The 13996-nt window shown below is 41.0% G+C and overlaps 1 protein-coding gene across 5 annotated transcripts in view; it reads left to right on the top strand.

The window, feature by feature from the left end:
• Positions 1-10884, top strand: part of CNTNAP2 (contactin associated protein 2) — a 1072692-nt gene extending 1061808 nt beyond the window's left edge. For all 5 annotated transcript variants that reach the window (XM_031503926.3, XM_077786381.2, XM_085573411.1 and 2 more), the window contains one exon: positions 419-10884. In XM_031503926.3, coding sequence (XP_031359786.2) covers positions 419-618 — 200 coding nt within the window. In that variant the 3' untranslated portion in view covers positions 619-10884. The remainder of the gene's footprint in view (positions 1-418) is intronic.
• Positions 10885-13996: the final 3112 nt, after the last annotated feature.

The following is a 13996-nucleotide window of genomic DNA, read 5'->3' as shown; positions in this document are numbered from 1 at the left end:
CAGTTTTCAAGGACATGTCAAGGAGCAAGGATAGGTCTTTACAGCCATTGACTAGAAAGTGAACATCAGTGATTCCACCTTCAAAGATCTGTCCACACATCACCAATACACCCCACAGTTCTGGGAGTGCTCAGCACCCTCTGCCTCATGGTCAGCAAAGCTCAGGTCTTTAAGTAGTTATTAATGTTGAAATTTTTACCAATGGGATGACAGTCACCAGCAGACCTCATACATCTGCATTTTGTATATAGTGGAAACTATATATAAATATTAGAGTAGTGGAAACCAAGCAACTGTGGTGATGCCCATATGCCCAAGTAGCTTCAACTCAGCTCAGAGGAGTTTTGGGATCTTTTTTTTGTGTTAAAGTCTGCAGCTGGTCTCACCAGGGGCATCTTTTCTTTCCTCCTGTGTGCAGGCGTCATCGCAGTGGTGATCTTCACCATCCTCTGCACCTTGGTGTTCCTGATCCGCTACATGTTCCGCCACAAGGGAACCTACCACACCAACGAGGCCAAAGGGGCAGAGTCAGCCGAGAGCGCCGACGCCGCCATCATGAACAATGACCCCAACTTCACGGAGACCATAGACGAGAGCAAGAAGGAATGGCTTATCTAAGCCCACGGGGATGGGGCCTGGGGTGGGATATGAGCTGGGCCAGGGTGGGACTGGGATGACTCTTGCAGTGGAGAGAGAACACTCGGACACTTGAGCACACATAGGATAAAAAGATCAGCACAACTGGAGGAGCAAGTGACAGGAAAATACCACTGAGACTGGAGAAAAAAAAAAAGAATATCTCAAGAATTTAAGAAAAAATACTTTTTAATATTTATTTACAGCAAATTGCCCCTTCTGTATCCCAACAACTACAACAAAGAGCAGTTTTGCAGCTTCAGCATTGGTTGCAATTTTCAGTCATACCTGTCTATTTCTCTGTGTGTTTAGAGATGTTCTGGATACCTGTGACAAGAAACAGGGCTGGTTTTTTATATTTTTAAAAGCTGTTTAAAATGTGGGTGGCTCTGTCCTGAAAGAAAGTGGCAGCCCTTTCTTCCCAGCATTGTGTTCCTTCCTGGCTGGCCACTTCCCTGCAGGCCACCCTCAGCCCCGCGTCACCGTTTATTCGGGTATCATTGATCCAGGGGGTGGGATAGGGGGTGAGGACTAATGCAAACCTTACTCACCAGGTTCTCAACATCTCATCAGCCCTGGCAGAACCCATCTTCTTGACCCAGGCACTTCACTGATTGTGTGCAATTCTCATCAGCAATGTAAAAATACTGTTATTACAACTACTCTACTATTACTAAAAAGGATTATCATAAAGCACTGGAGGCTTTAAAGGTTTTTTGTATCATTTAGTTGGTCTCTGAGGGAGTCTGATGCTGTGTGAGTCTGTAGACCTAGTCTGTTCCTGTGTCTCTGTCTATGGCACCAAGTCACCCCCTGAGGCACGTGCCAAGTTAAACTCAGCTCTGCCTGTGGCATATTGGCATATTCTGTACATTGTAGTGGGGAATTAGAGCCAGACTTTGTTTTCTTCTGTTTCTTCTTAATAGTATTAGTACTTATTAATACTTAAAAGTATTAGTACAGCTTTACTCAGTGCATTTGAACCCATGGACTTCACATCCTTTTTTTTTTTTCAACTTGAGAGTAGCAATTTATTCCTTAAATCCCTTGTTTCTGTCCCTTTGCAAGGAAAACCTACACAGTGTTTGCACAGTCAGGAAGGTGAGGCAAAGGAAGCATGAAAACTCTGCCTCCAGAGCACATGAGGAACACACAGCACATAGGGGAGAGTCACTTTTCAATACAGAGATTTACCCAAACTATTTTACTGTCTTTGTAAGGCATTTTTAAGAATAGCAAGGCCAATCCCAAGTACAGCATTGCATCCCATTTTCCTCTCAAATCAGGAGTGTCCAAAGTGTCAGCTGAACATCAGACAGGCAGCTAGAAGGAAAGAGAAAAGGGCAGCCTGAAGACTTAGTATCTTTTAGTGGCAATAACTTAATAAAGCTTTAGCTTGCCCTCTGTAGAGAAGCGTGGTTCTCCTATGGTCTGAACTGATAGGAATTTAAGGCCTTAATGGACAGGTTTTGCAGTGAACAGACTGAATGAATGAATATACTGCAGGGCTATGCCATGTGCTAGAAGAACAGAAACTATACCAGGAACTTCCCTTCAAAAGTATTTATTCTTGTGACAGTCCTAGATTTGCTTTGTCTTTAATATTTCTGGATTTAGTATGCACAGATTTAATTCATTTTTCTGCACAAGAAATATTTATTTTCCACCCAAACATCTACTACACTCTGCAGTGCTGCCATTTTTTTATTTCCTTATTTTTTTTTGGTTGCAACTTTCATTATTCTAATTGACACTTTAAAAATGGGGGAAAAAAATCGTGTAGGAGAAAATATTGGAGTCTTACCAGACAAGATATTGATAAGCACAATTTATCAGAAAGTCAGGCCAGGTAGTTTGGGTTTTAAAGATGGTAGCCTAAAGTCCTGTATTGGAGGAACATAACCATGGAACATAGATATCAGAGTAAATCAAGCCCATTAATTTCTTCTATTTATGGATTTGCAATTAGCATACAAAAAAGTTACCAGTTTTAAAAGCAATTACTGTTTCTCAGGTAACATACATGGCAGAGAGGTTCAGGTAGGCATAAAAATTACCTCTGTCACTCTTGTGCTCTGCAGTCTTTTGCCTTGTCTGCTGCATTAACCTCTCCCTCTCTTGTCTGTAATCAAGCAGATGATTTGGTTTAATCATGGTTGTAAAATAAGTCTTCCCCAAGTCTTCTCTCATTGGGGAATATCAGCAGGGGATGGATCTACCCTGTACCACCACTCAGCAAACTACATAGCAATCATAGATGTCTCTGTAGGATTGAAAAGACATTATCTTTTCTCTATGATTTTATGTTTAATTTTATTTTAATGGTATCTTAGGCTACTCTGAAAAACATCCTTGGCTGCAACTTCAAGTTACCAAGAGTAGTGATTAGAGCACAGTTTGCATAGATTGGCATTTGATTTGCAGAAAAAACACTCCTAATCTGAATTTAATGTCTGTGAGGAAGATCAATATCCTGTATCCTGAGAGACCAGAGTCCTCTGCTACTTTATGTGGGAGAGACAGATTTAACAGCCATAGTGCAAATTGCCAAATGCCTCAGCATGGCATTAGAAGGGAAAGATGGCTTTGTCTTGTTTCCATGTCTAACCAAGTTCTTGGCAAATTAAGAGACAGTTGTCTCTGGTTATGATAGGGAGGCCTGTGATATCTATTCACTGATTTTCTAAAAAAATTACCAGCTAATCTCTCACAGCCCTGGGAGATTAAGAGAGAACTTGCATAAGCAATAGTTATAAATTAGTGTCTTAAATTTGAAAAAACAGTTTAAATTTCTGAAATCAAGTCAGGGTCAACTATGCCACTCCATTGACTGGACACCATGGATCTTCTTCTGTGAAATACATTAGTGCTGTATTAAAATACAGTCACTTTCATAACTCTGGAAACCTTTAAATAGTAGAACTCTTGTTTCTTCTTAAACTGGACCTTAGACATGATATTATTGACTAGCAGCTGTCTCTGTATAGGGATTTGGTGACTTTGGGTGAATTCCTGCCTGTCTGCTTTGTATTTCATTTCTGAGAATGATATATGTTTAATTATAGGCACTGGTCATTCAGCATCCTGGCAGCAAAGCAGGAGCAGACTCAGAGATGTAGCCTGTGTATTTTGCTGGCACTATATCTATTCTGAGAATTTCTTCCACTGCAAGCCTATCATTGAAGGCTGAAACAACATCCATAGTTTATTTCACCCACTCTTACTTGTGCCAAAAATCCATGTCATTCAGTAAGTATGTAGGAAAATCTGTTTGAGGGGAGAGTGGATCCTGCTTTTATAAAACTCTATACTTTCCCCAAACAATATTAAAATAATCAGTCTTTTATCACCTGTTTTTTTTGCTGTTTCACCTATTTGAACTGTGCAGAGAAATGTAGCTTCTTGTACTGTTTTGGGAACCAAAGTGTCCCAGATGTGTTTCTAAAGTGTCATTCCTGACACTGCAGAAAACTATGGCAAAACTGCCACCAGCAGTGGGGAGAGCAAGACTGGGCTGGAGATCAGAGCTCTCAGTGTTAGTGAAATAATGTAAGCAATATTTTGGATTCACAAGTCTTGAAGACCACCAGGTAATGAGACACAGAGCTCCAAAGAGCCAAAACAATGGAAAACGTATTTTGATGCCAGCCCAGCCTCAAGGAAAATCCGCAGTCCACTCTGGCAGTTTTGAATCAGGTCTTTTACACACTGCTTATTCCATATTTACTGATAGAAAATTCAGATATATAAAATAGAAATATGTATCTTTAACTTGTACTGGAGCATTTCTGCTTTGTATTTTTTGTGTCTTAAACTTTGCCTGTACTTTTTATATCTCTTCTAGCAGTTACCACTTCAAAGCTACAGCAGCATTTTAGGGTCATGCTCTAGGCAGCATGATATATTTGAGAGGATGGACATCACAAATATTTTAGTAAGACTGCTGAAGCAGTGGTGTATATGTACAAGTTTATTGTACTGGTAAGAATTCACTTTAATTAAAACAATGTCCTTAAACAGCAGATGCATCTAATTTCCAGGGTATGTTTTGAAATGTGAAGCTAAGTTCAACAAGCAATAGCTTTCAATATGGTTTATCCCATGAATGATTTTACATTCCATCAAGCATGGTAATCCTGAAAGGGTGTCATTCTTGAAAAGCAGAACCTAAATTCTGGTAATCAGATGTCATTATCCATCCTAGAGAAATTAAACAGAAATCTTGCCTTCTAACAGCAACAACATGCAAATTAGAATGAATGAAGGGCATTGTGTTTGTATGCATAAGTATCTTCTGTGAATGTCTTTCCTTTTTACTAAAGTTCTATTAGAAACCAGATTGGTAAATAAAGAGGAGGGGAAAAAAAAAAAAAAAGAAAAAAAATACATTTTAAATAGTTTTAATCACCATAACAGCTGTTTCTTCATGCTTTGTATATTTTTATCATTGCTTGTATTTTTAACATCTTAGTACCAGGAAATCAATTTGGAAAGGATAGAAGTTGGAAAAGCCTCTTAAGAAAAGACCCCTTGTTTGTGAAAAAAGGTACTTTAGAATGCAGGTATAGCTAAGAAGATAAGGTGAAAAACCAGGGAAGATTTGTTGAAGTGCAAATATGTTCCTCCTGCATCAGTGTTACCTGTTACAAAGTGTACATCTGTACATGTTGAGGTGGGCAGAGGGTCTGAGAGCAGGGTTTGGATAGAAAATGACTGCCTTTCTGCTTTTTCCCTTTCTGATCATTTTGCAGATAGCAGCAAGCAGTATGCTTTCAGTTTTACTCACATTTGTTACTGCAGATTCTGTGGCATTGCCAGCCTAACAAGGTTTACATACTACAAATGACTGAGTGTGGGTGGTTTGCCTTCCTTTCCTATCATAACTCTGTCCTTTCCTTCATGAATGAGAGCCTTTTATTGAAACCATCGAGAAAAATGTATGCCCAGCTCAACAGACTTGTGTCTGTTCCTTTTAATAAACTACTTTATCAGGCTTTAAAACATTTTTATGGCATGAAGCATTTTATAAAAGAACTGTGTTAAACGCGCTTGTATGGGAGAGTGTGAAACCTAGGCAAAGCATCAGTGCAACAAACACCTGAGTCAGAGGCACTGTTGCTCTGTCTATAGCATGCATTTCCTTATCCACCCAACAAATCCCTGGATCCATCCAAGACTTTAACTTCCTTTGTGAATATAACAGTGGCAAGTCCTGTTGGGACACTGTGTTCGAAACATGGTCAGACCATGTTCTGACCATTCTTCTGTGCTGACTGTTGAAACCCCCAGAAGGAGAGGTATGCTTTATGCAGGATTATTTCTCATTTATGTAGAGAAGCTCTAGGACAAAGAGGTGAGAGTGAAGGTTCAAGTGTAAAGCCCAACTGATACTTGAACACTGTGACACAAAGAGTCTTTGGTCTCTTCTGCTGCCACGTGTCTCACCACAGCCATGTGGGTGTGCACATGCACCTCCAAAACCTAAGGCTGTTTGGGATGCGATATCTGCACCACTTGGGCAATTGCTGCCATGATGTGGGTGGATAAGATACCAAACTTGCTCCAAACCCAGCAGTCTGCAGTGCTAGCAAAATCACTTATTCTTGAAATTAAGTGCAATTTTTAAGATAAACTCAGGCTGCACTCTACAGTAGCAGGCACATAAGGTGCCTCAAATGAGGTGCCTCAGGTGCCTCAAGACTTGGACCTGGTAATGGAAAATAATTTATTTAACAATCTGTAACACAGTTAACTCTGACTTTCACATCTAAGCAGATTCTTCTGAGGCACTATACTCAAAACCCTAATTTTGCCAACTGCTTAAGAATCAGGAAGAAAAGGGGCCAATTCATGGCTTTTTTACACAAGAAGTCTTTTTTTAAAAGACACTTACTGTAAAAAAAGTTTGGTATCAACAGATTCTTTCACACAGAAGTATTTCTTTTCATTAATCTTCTATTTTCAAAATATCGTGTGAGAAAAGTTGAGCAATTTTTTAAGCACAACCAGAACCACTTCAATGAATAGGGGGTAAGATATACTCTGGAAATATACACATAAGCAAATAACAAATTCAGTACATCCTGCTACTTTTGTGATTCAGCAGCTTCCATTTGTATGCCCACTGCTGTTTTTTCCTCAAGGAAGACCATCTGGATTAAACAACAAACATAAAAGTGTGTACCTTTAGTTTTACCATAGATTAATGTTCTCACTTGGTATGTAATAGGATATCAAGGAAGAGCAAATTGTTATTTCCTCAGATTTCATAGCATTAATTCTGCTGTCTCCAAGCGTCAGAGATGTACTATCACCATATTAATTGTTATAATGCACAGGTATTGATACTGATGATATTCAACAACTAGCATTCTGAATTCTAGCACAGAGCTTCTCTAAGAAATTCTAATTTATTGAGAAGGCAGGTAGATGACATTTTCTGACAGGTGAGAAAGGTAAATACTTTTTAGCCAAAATATTTGAGCTCCTGTCTTTCACATGCTTTGAAATAGGCTGTTGCAAGAGTACAGCTGAAGATGTCAAACTTAAACAAGCTGCTCTAGGCTGCTGGTGAGAGTACAGAGTCACAAGACCTAAGCTCTTCTACCTGCTTAGAAGACAAGTCTCAGATGTGTTGCTGCCTGTCCCTGTCTTTTGTCACTTTTCCCCCAACCTATTGAACATCACAAATTGAAAGGGACCACAAAAGACCTTCTGTCCAACATTTTGTGGGAAAGGGAACCTAGATGAGATAATCTAGCATCCTGTCCAGTCATAATGTGTTTTTCCCCACTGACTCCATTTCCAGGGTAGTAGGCTATCAACAGGCTCTTTAAAGAAGGTAGTCACTGGAGCAAGGCAGCAAACTCTTGAATCAGCCCAGAAACAGTAAATGTAGATGACTCAGGTCAGACGGAAGCAGGCTTCATCTGGGGCATTGCCAGCCTAACAGCTCACCTTCATTTCATCATGGCTTTGGTTAGAAGTGGAGCAACCAGCCAAGTCTGAGTACTATTTTTCTAAACCCATGTGGAAGTATGGAAGATAAACTTGGCTGAATAAAGAAAATGTAGCCATCCCCTGTATGCCAATGTTTGTTCTCTAAAGTGCACATTCTTGTGCTTTCAATGTGTGTATCATTGCAGGAGTCTGACCTTACCACAGGCAATAAGTCCTTCACAAGATGAACAAATAGCCCTGCACTGCTTTGTCTTGAAAAACTCCTTTGGGTAAACGTTTAAAAGTAGATCTATGGTTTGCCATCATAACACGCTGGACACAGTACCAGCAGCTAGATTTATGTTATTTCTATTGTAAAATCAAGGTCTGTCTGCAGAGTTTTCTTGTGTGTCTTGCACTAATGACACCTTTATCCCTGAAGCATAAACTACAGTAGGGCAAGGTAACAAAGAGAGATTGGCTTTGCTTCACACTCTGAAACACAGTGTAAAGTCCCTTTACACAGTTCCTGGTAAGAGTAAGGAGTAAGATCTTTGTAGACATCTAATACTTCCTTTATTCCAAACCCCTCTACCCATTACTCCAAGGAAAGAAAATTGCTAACAGTTCTGGGTTTTTTCACATCTATTTCTCTACTTTAGAAGTGTTCCTTGCCACTGACAAATTTACTACCTTTTACTGTCACCTTTAAACTCCTTTCCCAGCCATGCTTGTTACATTGACCAAGGTGAAGCTTTTCACCTTCCTAAAATGTAATCATTGTAGTGGAAGGGTTATGTGCCACTCCATTCCTGTCATCTTTTATATTTGCAGTAGGTTTTTATTTGTTCATGGCACTCAGTGACTGAAAGTGCAAGTTTGGTTTCTGCCATCTGTGGCATTATTTTATAACTTGTTTGTATCTGTTCCAAAATCACAGCATTGCCTGGCAGAGAGAGTCTGAAAATTAGGCAGCTGCACTTCATTCCATTCAGCATGGTTACTTTCTATTTCTTGGTTCAAATTTTCTCAAGAGATATCAATAATAAAATTAATGCCTGGCAAAAGCTGGCATCTATTTTTCTTAGGGCCACAAGATGTCACATTGAGTTTTCAGCCATCAACTTCCCTTGTGGTTTTGTAGCAGCTATACAAGGCTGCTGGTAATCTCCAAAGTAGGACACCGAAAAATTCTATTATAAAAGCTTCTAGTAAATTTAGTCTCTTGGAGTGTTAAAGGTCCAGCTCAACAGGGCCAACAAGTCAGCACTCCTACAGGTTTCTGTTATGATCACATCCGAGAAAACTCTCAACATTGGTTATTAAATTATTTTATTTTTTGGATTGGATCAGCATCTCTGAGGAGAAAAGGTGCTTCTGTATGTGGAATACCTGGGATATTACACTCATCCTATTGTAACTCCTGCATTGTATCTGATCTTTTGAAGCTCCAACTGCTTAAGAGAAGGGATGCGAGTCACGTGAATAAAGAAGACTAAGGTATCACTTGGTTGCTATTAACTCTGAAGCACAGAGAACTGGCTTTCCACAGATCTGCTTTGCATGGTCAGTCTCAGTCATACACAAGCAATGGGGAAGTTTTCCTCTGCTCTTCAGTGGATCAAGACTCATCAGTGGGTTGGCTGGGCAAGCATCACATAGATTATCTTCAGCCCTAATGAACTGACTCACACTTTGATTAGTCAAAGTCCAGGGAGTTCCTCTGACTCAACAGCATGATTTGGCACAATATTCCTGAGAGGCTTCAGCTGCCCAACAATTCTGCTACCCCGTTTGACTAGTGCTAATGAAGAGAAGCCTGATGGAAATTACCTGTACTGATTTAATCCTACATGTGGATGCCAATCCTAACTAAGAGTGCTTAATTTCATGGAGATTAAATAGATCCCCCCCGCCCCCCCCATCATGGAGTGCTTGGGCTGTGCTCAGTCTGATGCTTCTTACTGACATATATAAATAGAGATATAGAGATAAATAGATATTTTTATGGAGATGTTTTATAAGTGGCCTTTGCTTTGTGCATGGTAACTATTGCCAAACTTGTTATTTAGGAGCTACAGAAATGGCTGGTTCTGCAGTTTAGAAAGCAATCAGCTATCTCTGTTGCAAGGGACACCTTGGGTATGGGCTTGGATTTTGTTTTTTTATTATTCAACTATAATTTGCATGGTTTGGATTTGGGTTTTGTCTCAGTGTCAGGCCTTTTTCTTTCCTCGCTGGTTCTCTGGCAGGGACATATTGAGCTCAAGCAGGAACTTATTTCTCAGTCTTTGAGAGATGGTTTGAAGCCATTGGTGCCATATGACATTTCAGAAACAGGTTTGCACAGCCTGGTGGTTCAGTGCAACTTCCTCAAAACATAGTTTCTTTAGCAGTCTGTTGGGGGGTTCACAGCACAGTGGGGTACTCCTATTCTACAGGCTTTGCTTGACAAGATAGCAAATTAGCAACAGCTAGTTGCTGTTTTATGGGTATTGCCTTGTGAGCAGAAAAAGGGATCAGCAGAGACAAGGACGTGAGTGATGGTTCAAAATTAGATTCATATACATAGCAGTAGCAAAAGATTGTGAAAATTGCTACAGAAGCAGATAATTTTACTTGTTTTCTTATTTTACTCCCTTTTTTCTTTTTTTTTTAAAGTATGCCACATCTGAGTAATTCATCTCTACCAGCCCACCAGCTCTCAATAACCTGGGCTGTTGCTTAGGGATGGAAATGCAGTTGTCCTTTCTTACTGATCTAGTTCCTGCTGCTGTGGAGCAGTCTGTACCCAGGAAAAGACATGGGCCATTAGCTATTAGGAGAGCAAAAGCAGCCTCTCACCCCTTCCCTCTGAACCAGGTGGAAAGCCAATCCCAGGGTTATGTGCCTACAAAGCTGGCCCAATTTCCTGTCAGGTGAGCCAAGACCTTCTCTGTTTGCAGTTACTCTAGTCCACAGGTTTCTTTCTTGAGCACAATTTTCCCATGGGACACATAACCAGGAGATGACAGTTACCCTAATTAAACAAAAATGTGTATATTAAGAAACATCCTAATCTGAAAGTATAGTGTATCTGAGATTCCTCTGTTATAGACACTTAGTCTAAAAGATTTATGGCTACATTTGCTATGTTATGCTTGAATAAACATATAATTCATTGAAATACACAAGACTGATAAAAATAATATGATCTCTTTAAGGAGAATAAACTGTTTGTAAATTTATAAAGAGTATAATCTGTTAGGCCTTATTTGAAGTATGTACTGTGGTTTGGTAAAAGTACAACATTAAAAGAGCCTTGCCAGATGAGGAGTGTTTTGGGTTTTTTTCGTGTGTGTGTGTGTGTGGTTCTTTTGGAGTATTTGACATCTTCATCCAACACAAAACCAAAAAAAAAGCTAAACAAAATAAAATAAAATAAAATAAAATAAAAAAACCAACCAACATTTACAGACTGTATAAGAGCCTGAGATAAAGTACAGAGGGCTCTTCAGATTTCTGTGTACAGTGACTCCATGGAGGGAACAGGTGAATCTTTACTTCTGAATAATTTGGACCCAGTTTCGTTTAAAAACAAAAGTGGTTGGTCACACTACTGACTGGCTGGAGATTTTTCAAAGATTATTTCATAACAGCAATAGAAAGAATTCAGACCCATGCACATGCAAATATTGTTTATTTACTGGGGGAAATATCTAAGGAAGCTTTAGGCCCCTTCAGAGCAAGAGCTGGTGTGCCACAGGACACGGACACATGGTCATTGTACAACAACTACGTTTGCTGCTGATTAGGGGAAGCAGACATCCCAGAGCCTGTTCTTCCTGCAAGCATCCTCCTGCCCTGCCCCTGTGGAGACCAGCAGCAGCTTTCTGGCACACAATGGGCCGCTACTCCTACTTCTCCTGCCAGTTCTCCCTCTGTGTGCAGCCCAGCTGTGAGTACTGAAGACAGGCCAGTGCTTCACGCAGAGCAGAAAGCCACACTCTAATACTCATGATTTAATGGCCTGCTGACTCTCTGTGCAAGGTTTTTGGGTTTCCTCAGCTGGCTTCTAATTGCAGGCAGCTCTTCCTCCCTCAGGCCACTGTATGAGCCTTTCCCTGAAATTCAGCAAGAGAAAGAAGGTCTGCCTGGAGATTTGAGGGGAGAGGGATTCTCATCTCTGACAACCCTCTGGTTTGCTAGTGGAATCTCAGCAGGTGCTTTCAGCCTTTTAGGGATGCAGCCCAGGGTAGGTCAGATCAAAGGGGCGCCTCATCTCATGGCCTGGTTTTGTCATGCCCAAAAGCAGACGTCTATCTGACAATAACAACAATAACAAGGCAAGTCCATAGCACAAAGTTCCACTTCCTCAGAAGAGCCTCTCAGCTGCCAACCATGGGCAGCTAAAGGACTTTTGGGGCCAGAGGTGTTTTTATCTGTTTAGTCATTTCTTTCAAATCTACTTGCCATGTGCTTGTGCAGAACAAGTGAGATCTCCTCACAGCTCTAGTCCTTTCAAAACTGTGAATTGCTGTGCTATTAAAAAACCCACCTGCAACTGAGCAAGAAGGGGAGTTTTTCCTTATGTCTGCTTGCTAATGAAAAAACCTCACCATGACTTAAAGCAGAGATGCAAAAGAAATCTCTCCAATCTAATTTGTGTTCTGCACACAGTTCCAATTATATCCCTGCATGTGCCCATAAAGATCACTGCACTTTATAATGCTACACTGAGGACAGACTGCACAGCCTTGAGATAAATAGATACCCAGATAAATCTGCAGCCCTGTGTGATTTGACTTCTGACTGATACTTCCCGTCACCGCCTAACAAGATTTGTAGCTTGATCCCTCTTTGTGCCTGCACTAGAGAATTATTTTGTATCTGTGACTTCCCCATCTATCAGTGTTCATGGGGAGTCATGTTCCTTGCATGAGGGGCAGGCAGACAGACACTCTGCTTTTTCTCCCTGTTTTAAGACAAGCCCAGCAGCATGGCTGCAGGCTGCCTGACCCAGCCTGAGCAGCAGCAGCTTCTGGGGGAGAGGGACAGGAGGGACCTGTGCAAGGTGACATATTCAGAGAGTTCAAAGCAGAGACAAGCAGCACAGATCAGGGCTGGAAGGCTTGCTGGAGGAAGAGCAAGACAATGAGCTTCAGGGATGCAGAAAGAAAGATTTTTCCTAGGGCCCTGACAGAGCCTTTGTTAATTTTGCTGCAGCCCAGGAGGGCCTGGAAAGTCATTGAACTGAGAGCAAGGATGAAAGAAAGGGGCTGGCCTAGGAAGGCAATGCAGACAAGGGAAAGACTGCTTTGTTTCTCCTCTGAATAACCCATCAAAGCTGAGAGGTTGTTTTGTCTTGCTTTTCTTTGTTTTCAGAAGATCTCTTGTGCTAGTTTGGCTTTCGATTTAATCTAACTATGGAAAAGCAGTTTTGGTATATTCACATCGAGGAAGAACTGTAGGCACTGCAACCCCAGGGTCCTGATCCTATGTACATCAAGAAAAGCCAGAGGCACTTAACCTTTCCAAACCTCTCCATTCTCATGGAGTACATCCGTGCTGTTTCTTGATGTATTTCTTCAGCAGTCTCTTCCCAGAGGAGGGGTTTACCTCATCTTGATGACCAGTCTTGTCTGGATCCCTCAAGTATGGCAGTGCCCTGTGGGGGTTTGTGGAGTTAAAAGCCCCAGGAGGAGAGAAAAAGAGCAACTCTGAGAGCTTCATTTCTCCTGCCAGCCTTTGTGCTACTCCCTCACCTTTGTACCTCTCCATTTCATTAGTATTCTCAATTACAGCAGATTGAACACTGTCTCTCCCCAAACTGTGAACAATGCACCTCATCTTCTGTCTTTAGAGGACACATTTGGAAACTCTGAAGATCCTGAAAGAGTTTCAGCGCTGATGAAGTTCATCAGCGCTGAAAATGCATCATTGCAGTGCCTGTTGCTCTAGGGAGGTCAGCTTGGTTTTTACTCCAGGAGCATTAGGAAGGGAGTCTTCACTAGCTGGAAAAAAAGGGTTCCCACACCCTCTTTACTGATGGTTTGATCATCACTAAGATGAGGCAAAGAACAGCATAGATACAGCAGGTTCAAACTGCTAAATATCTTAGCAGGATACAGTGAAGGGAAGGGTAGAACCAAGGGATTTAACTGCTTGATTTGATTTATAGGGACTATAGCAAAGAAGCATTTTAAATCCTATCAAACATGAAGCCTCAGAAGTCAGTGAGACAGGATATCCCTTGGCAGCATTGTGCTGGGTAAGCCTGTTAATCTCCAAATCCTGTGCTTGTTTCATGATGGGACGTTGTTGGCAGCTCACCATCACTGGCTTTTCTCCGTTTGCAGATGCCTGCACATTTAGCTGGATAAGAAGTGAAGTGAAAGTGCTACTTTTGTGTGTAAGGGATTTGGGTGAAATAGTTTCTACT

This window comes from Lonchura striata, chromosome 2, assembly GCF_050655825.1.
Source record: "Lonchura striata isolate lonStrDom1 chromosome 2, ASM5065582v1, whole genome shotgun sequence".
Taxonomy (NCBI): Eukaryota; Metazoa; Chordata; class Aves; order Passeriformes; family Estrildidae; genus Lonchura; species Lonchura striata.
Note: the sequence above shows the minus strand (reverse complement) of the source record. Positions and strands in the feature narration are given on the sequence as shown.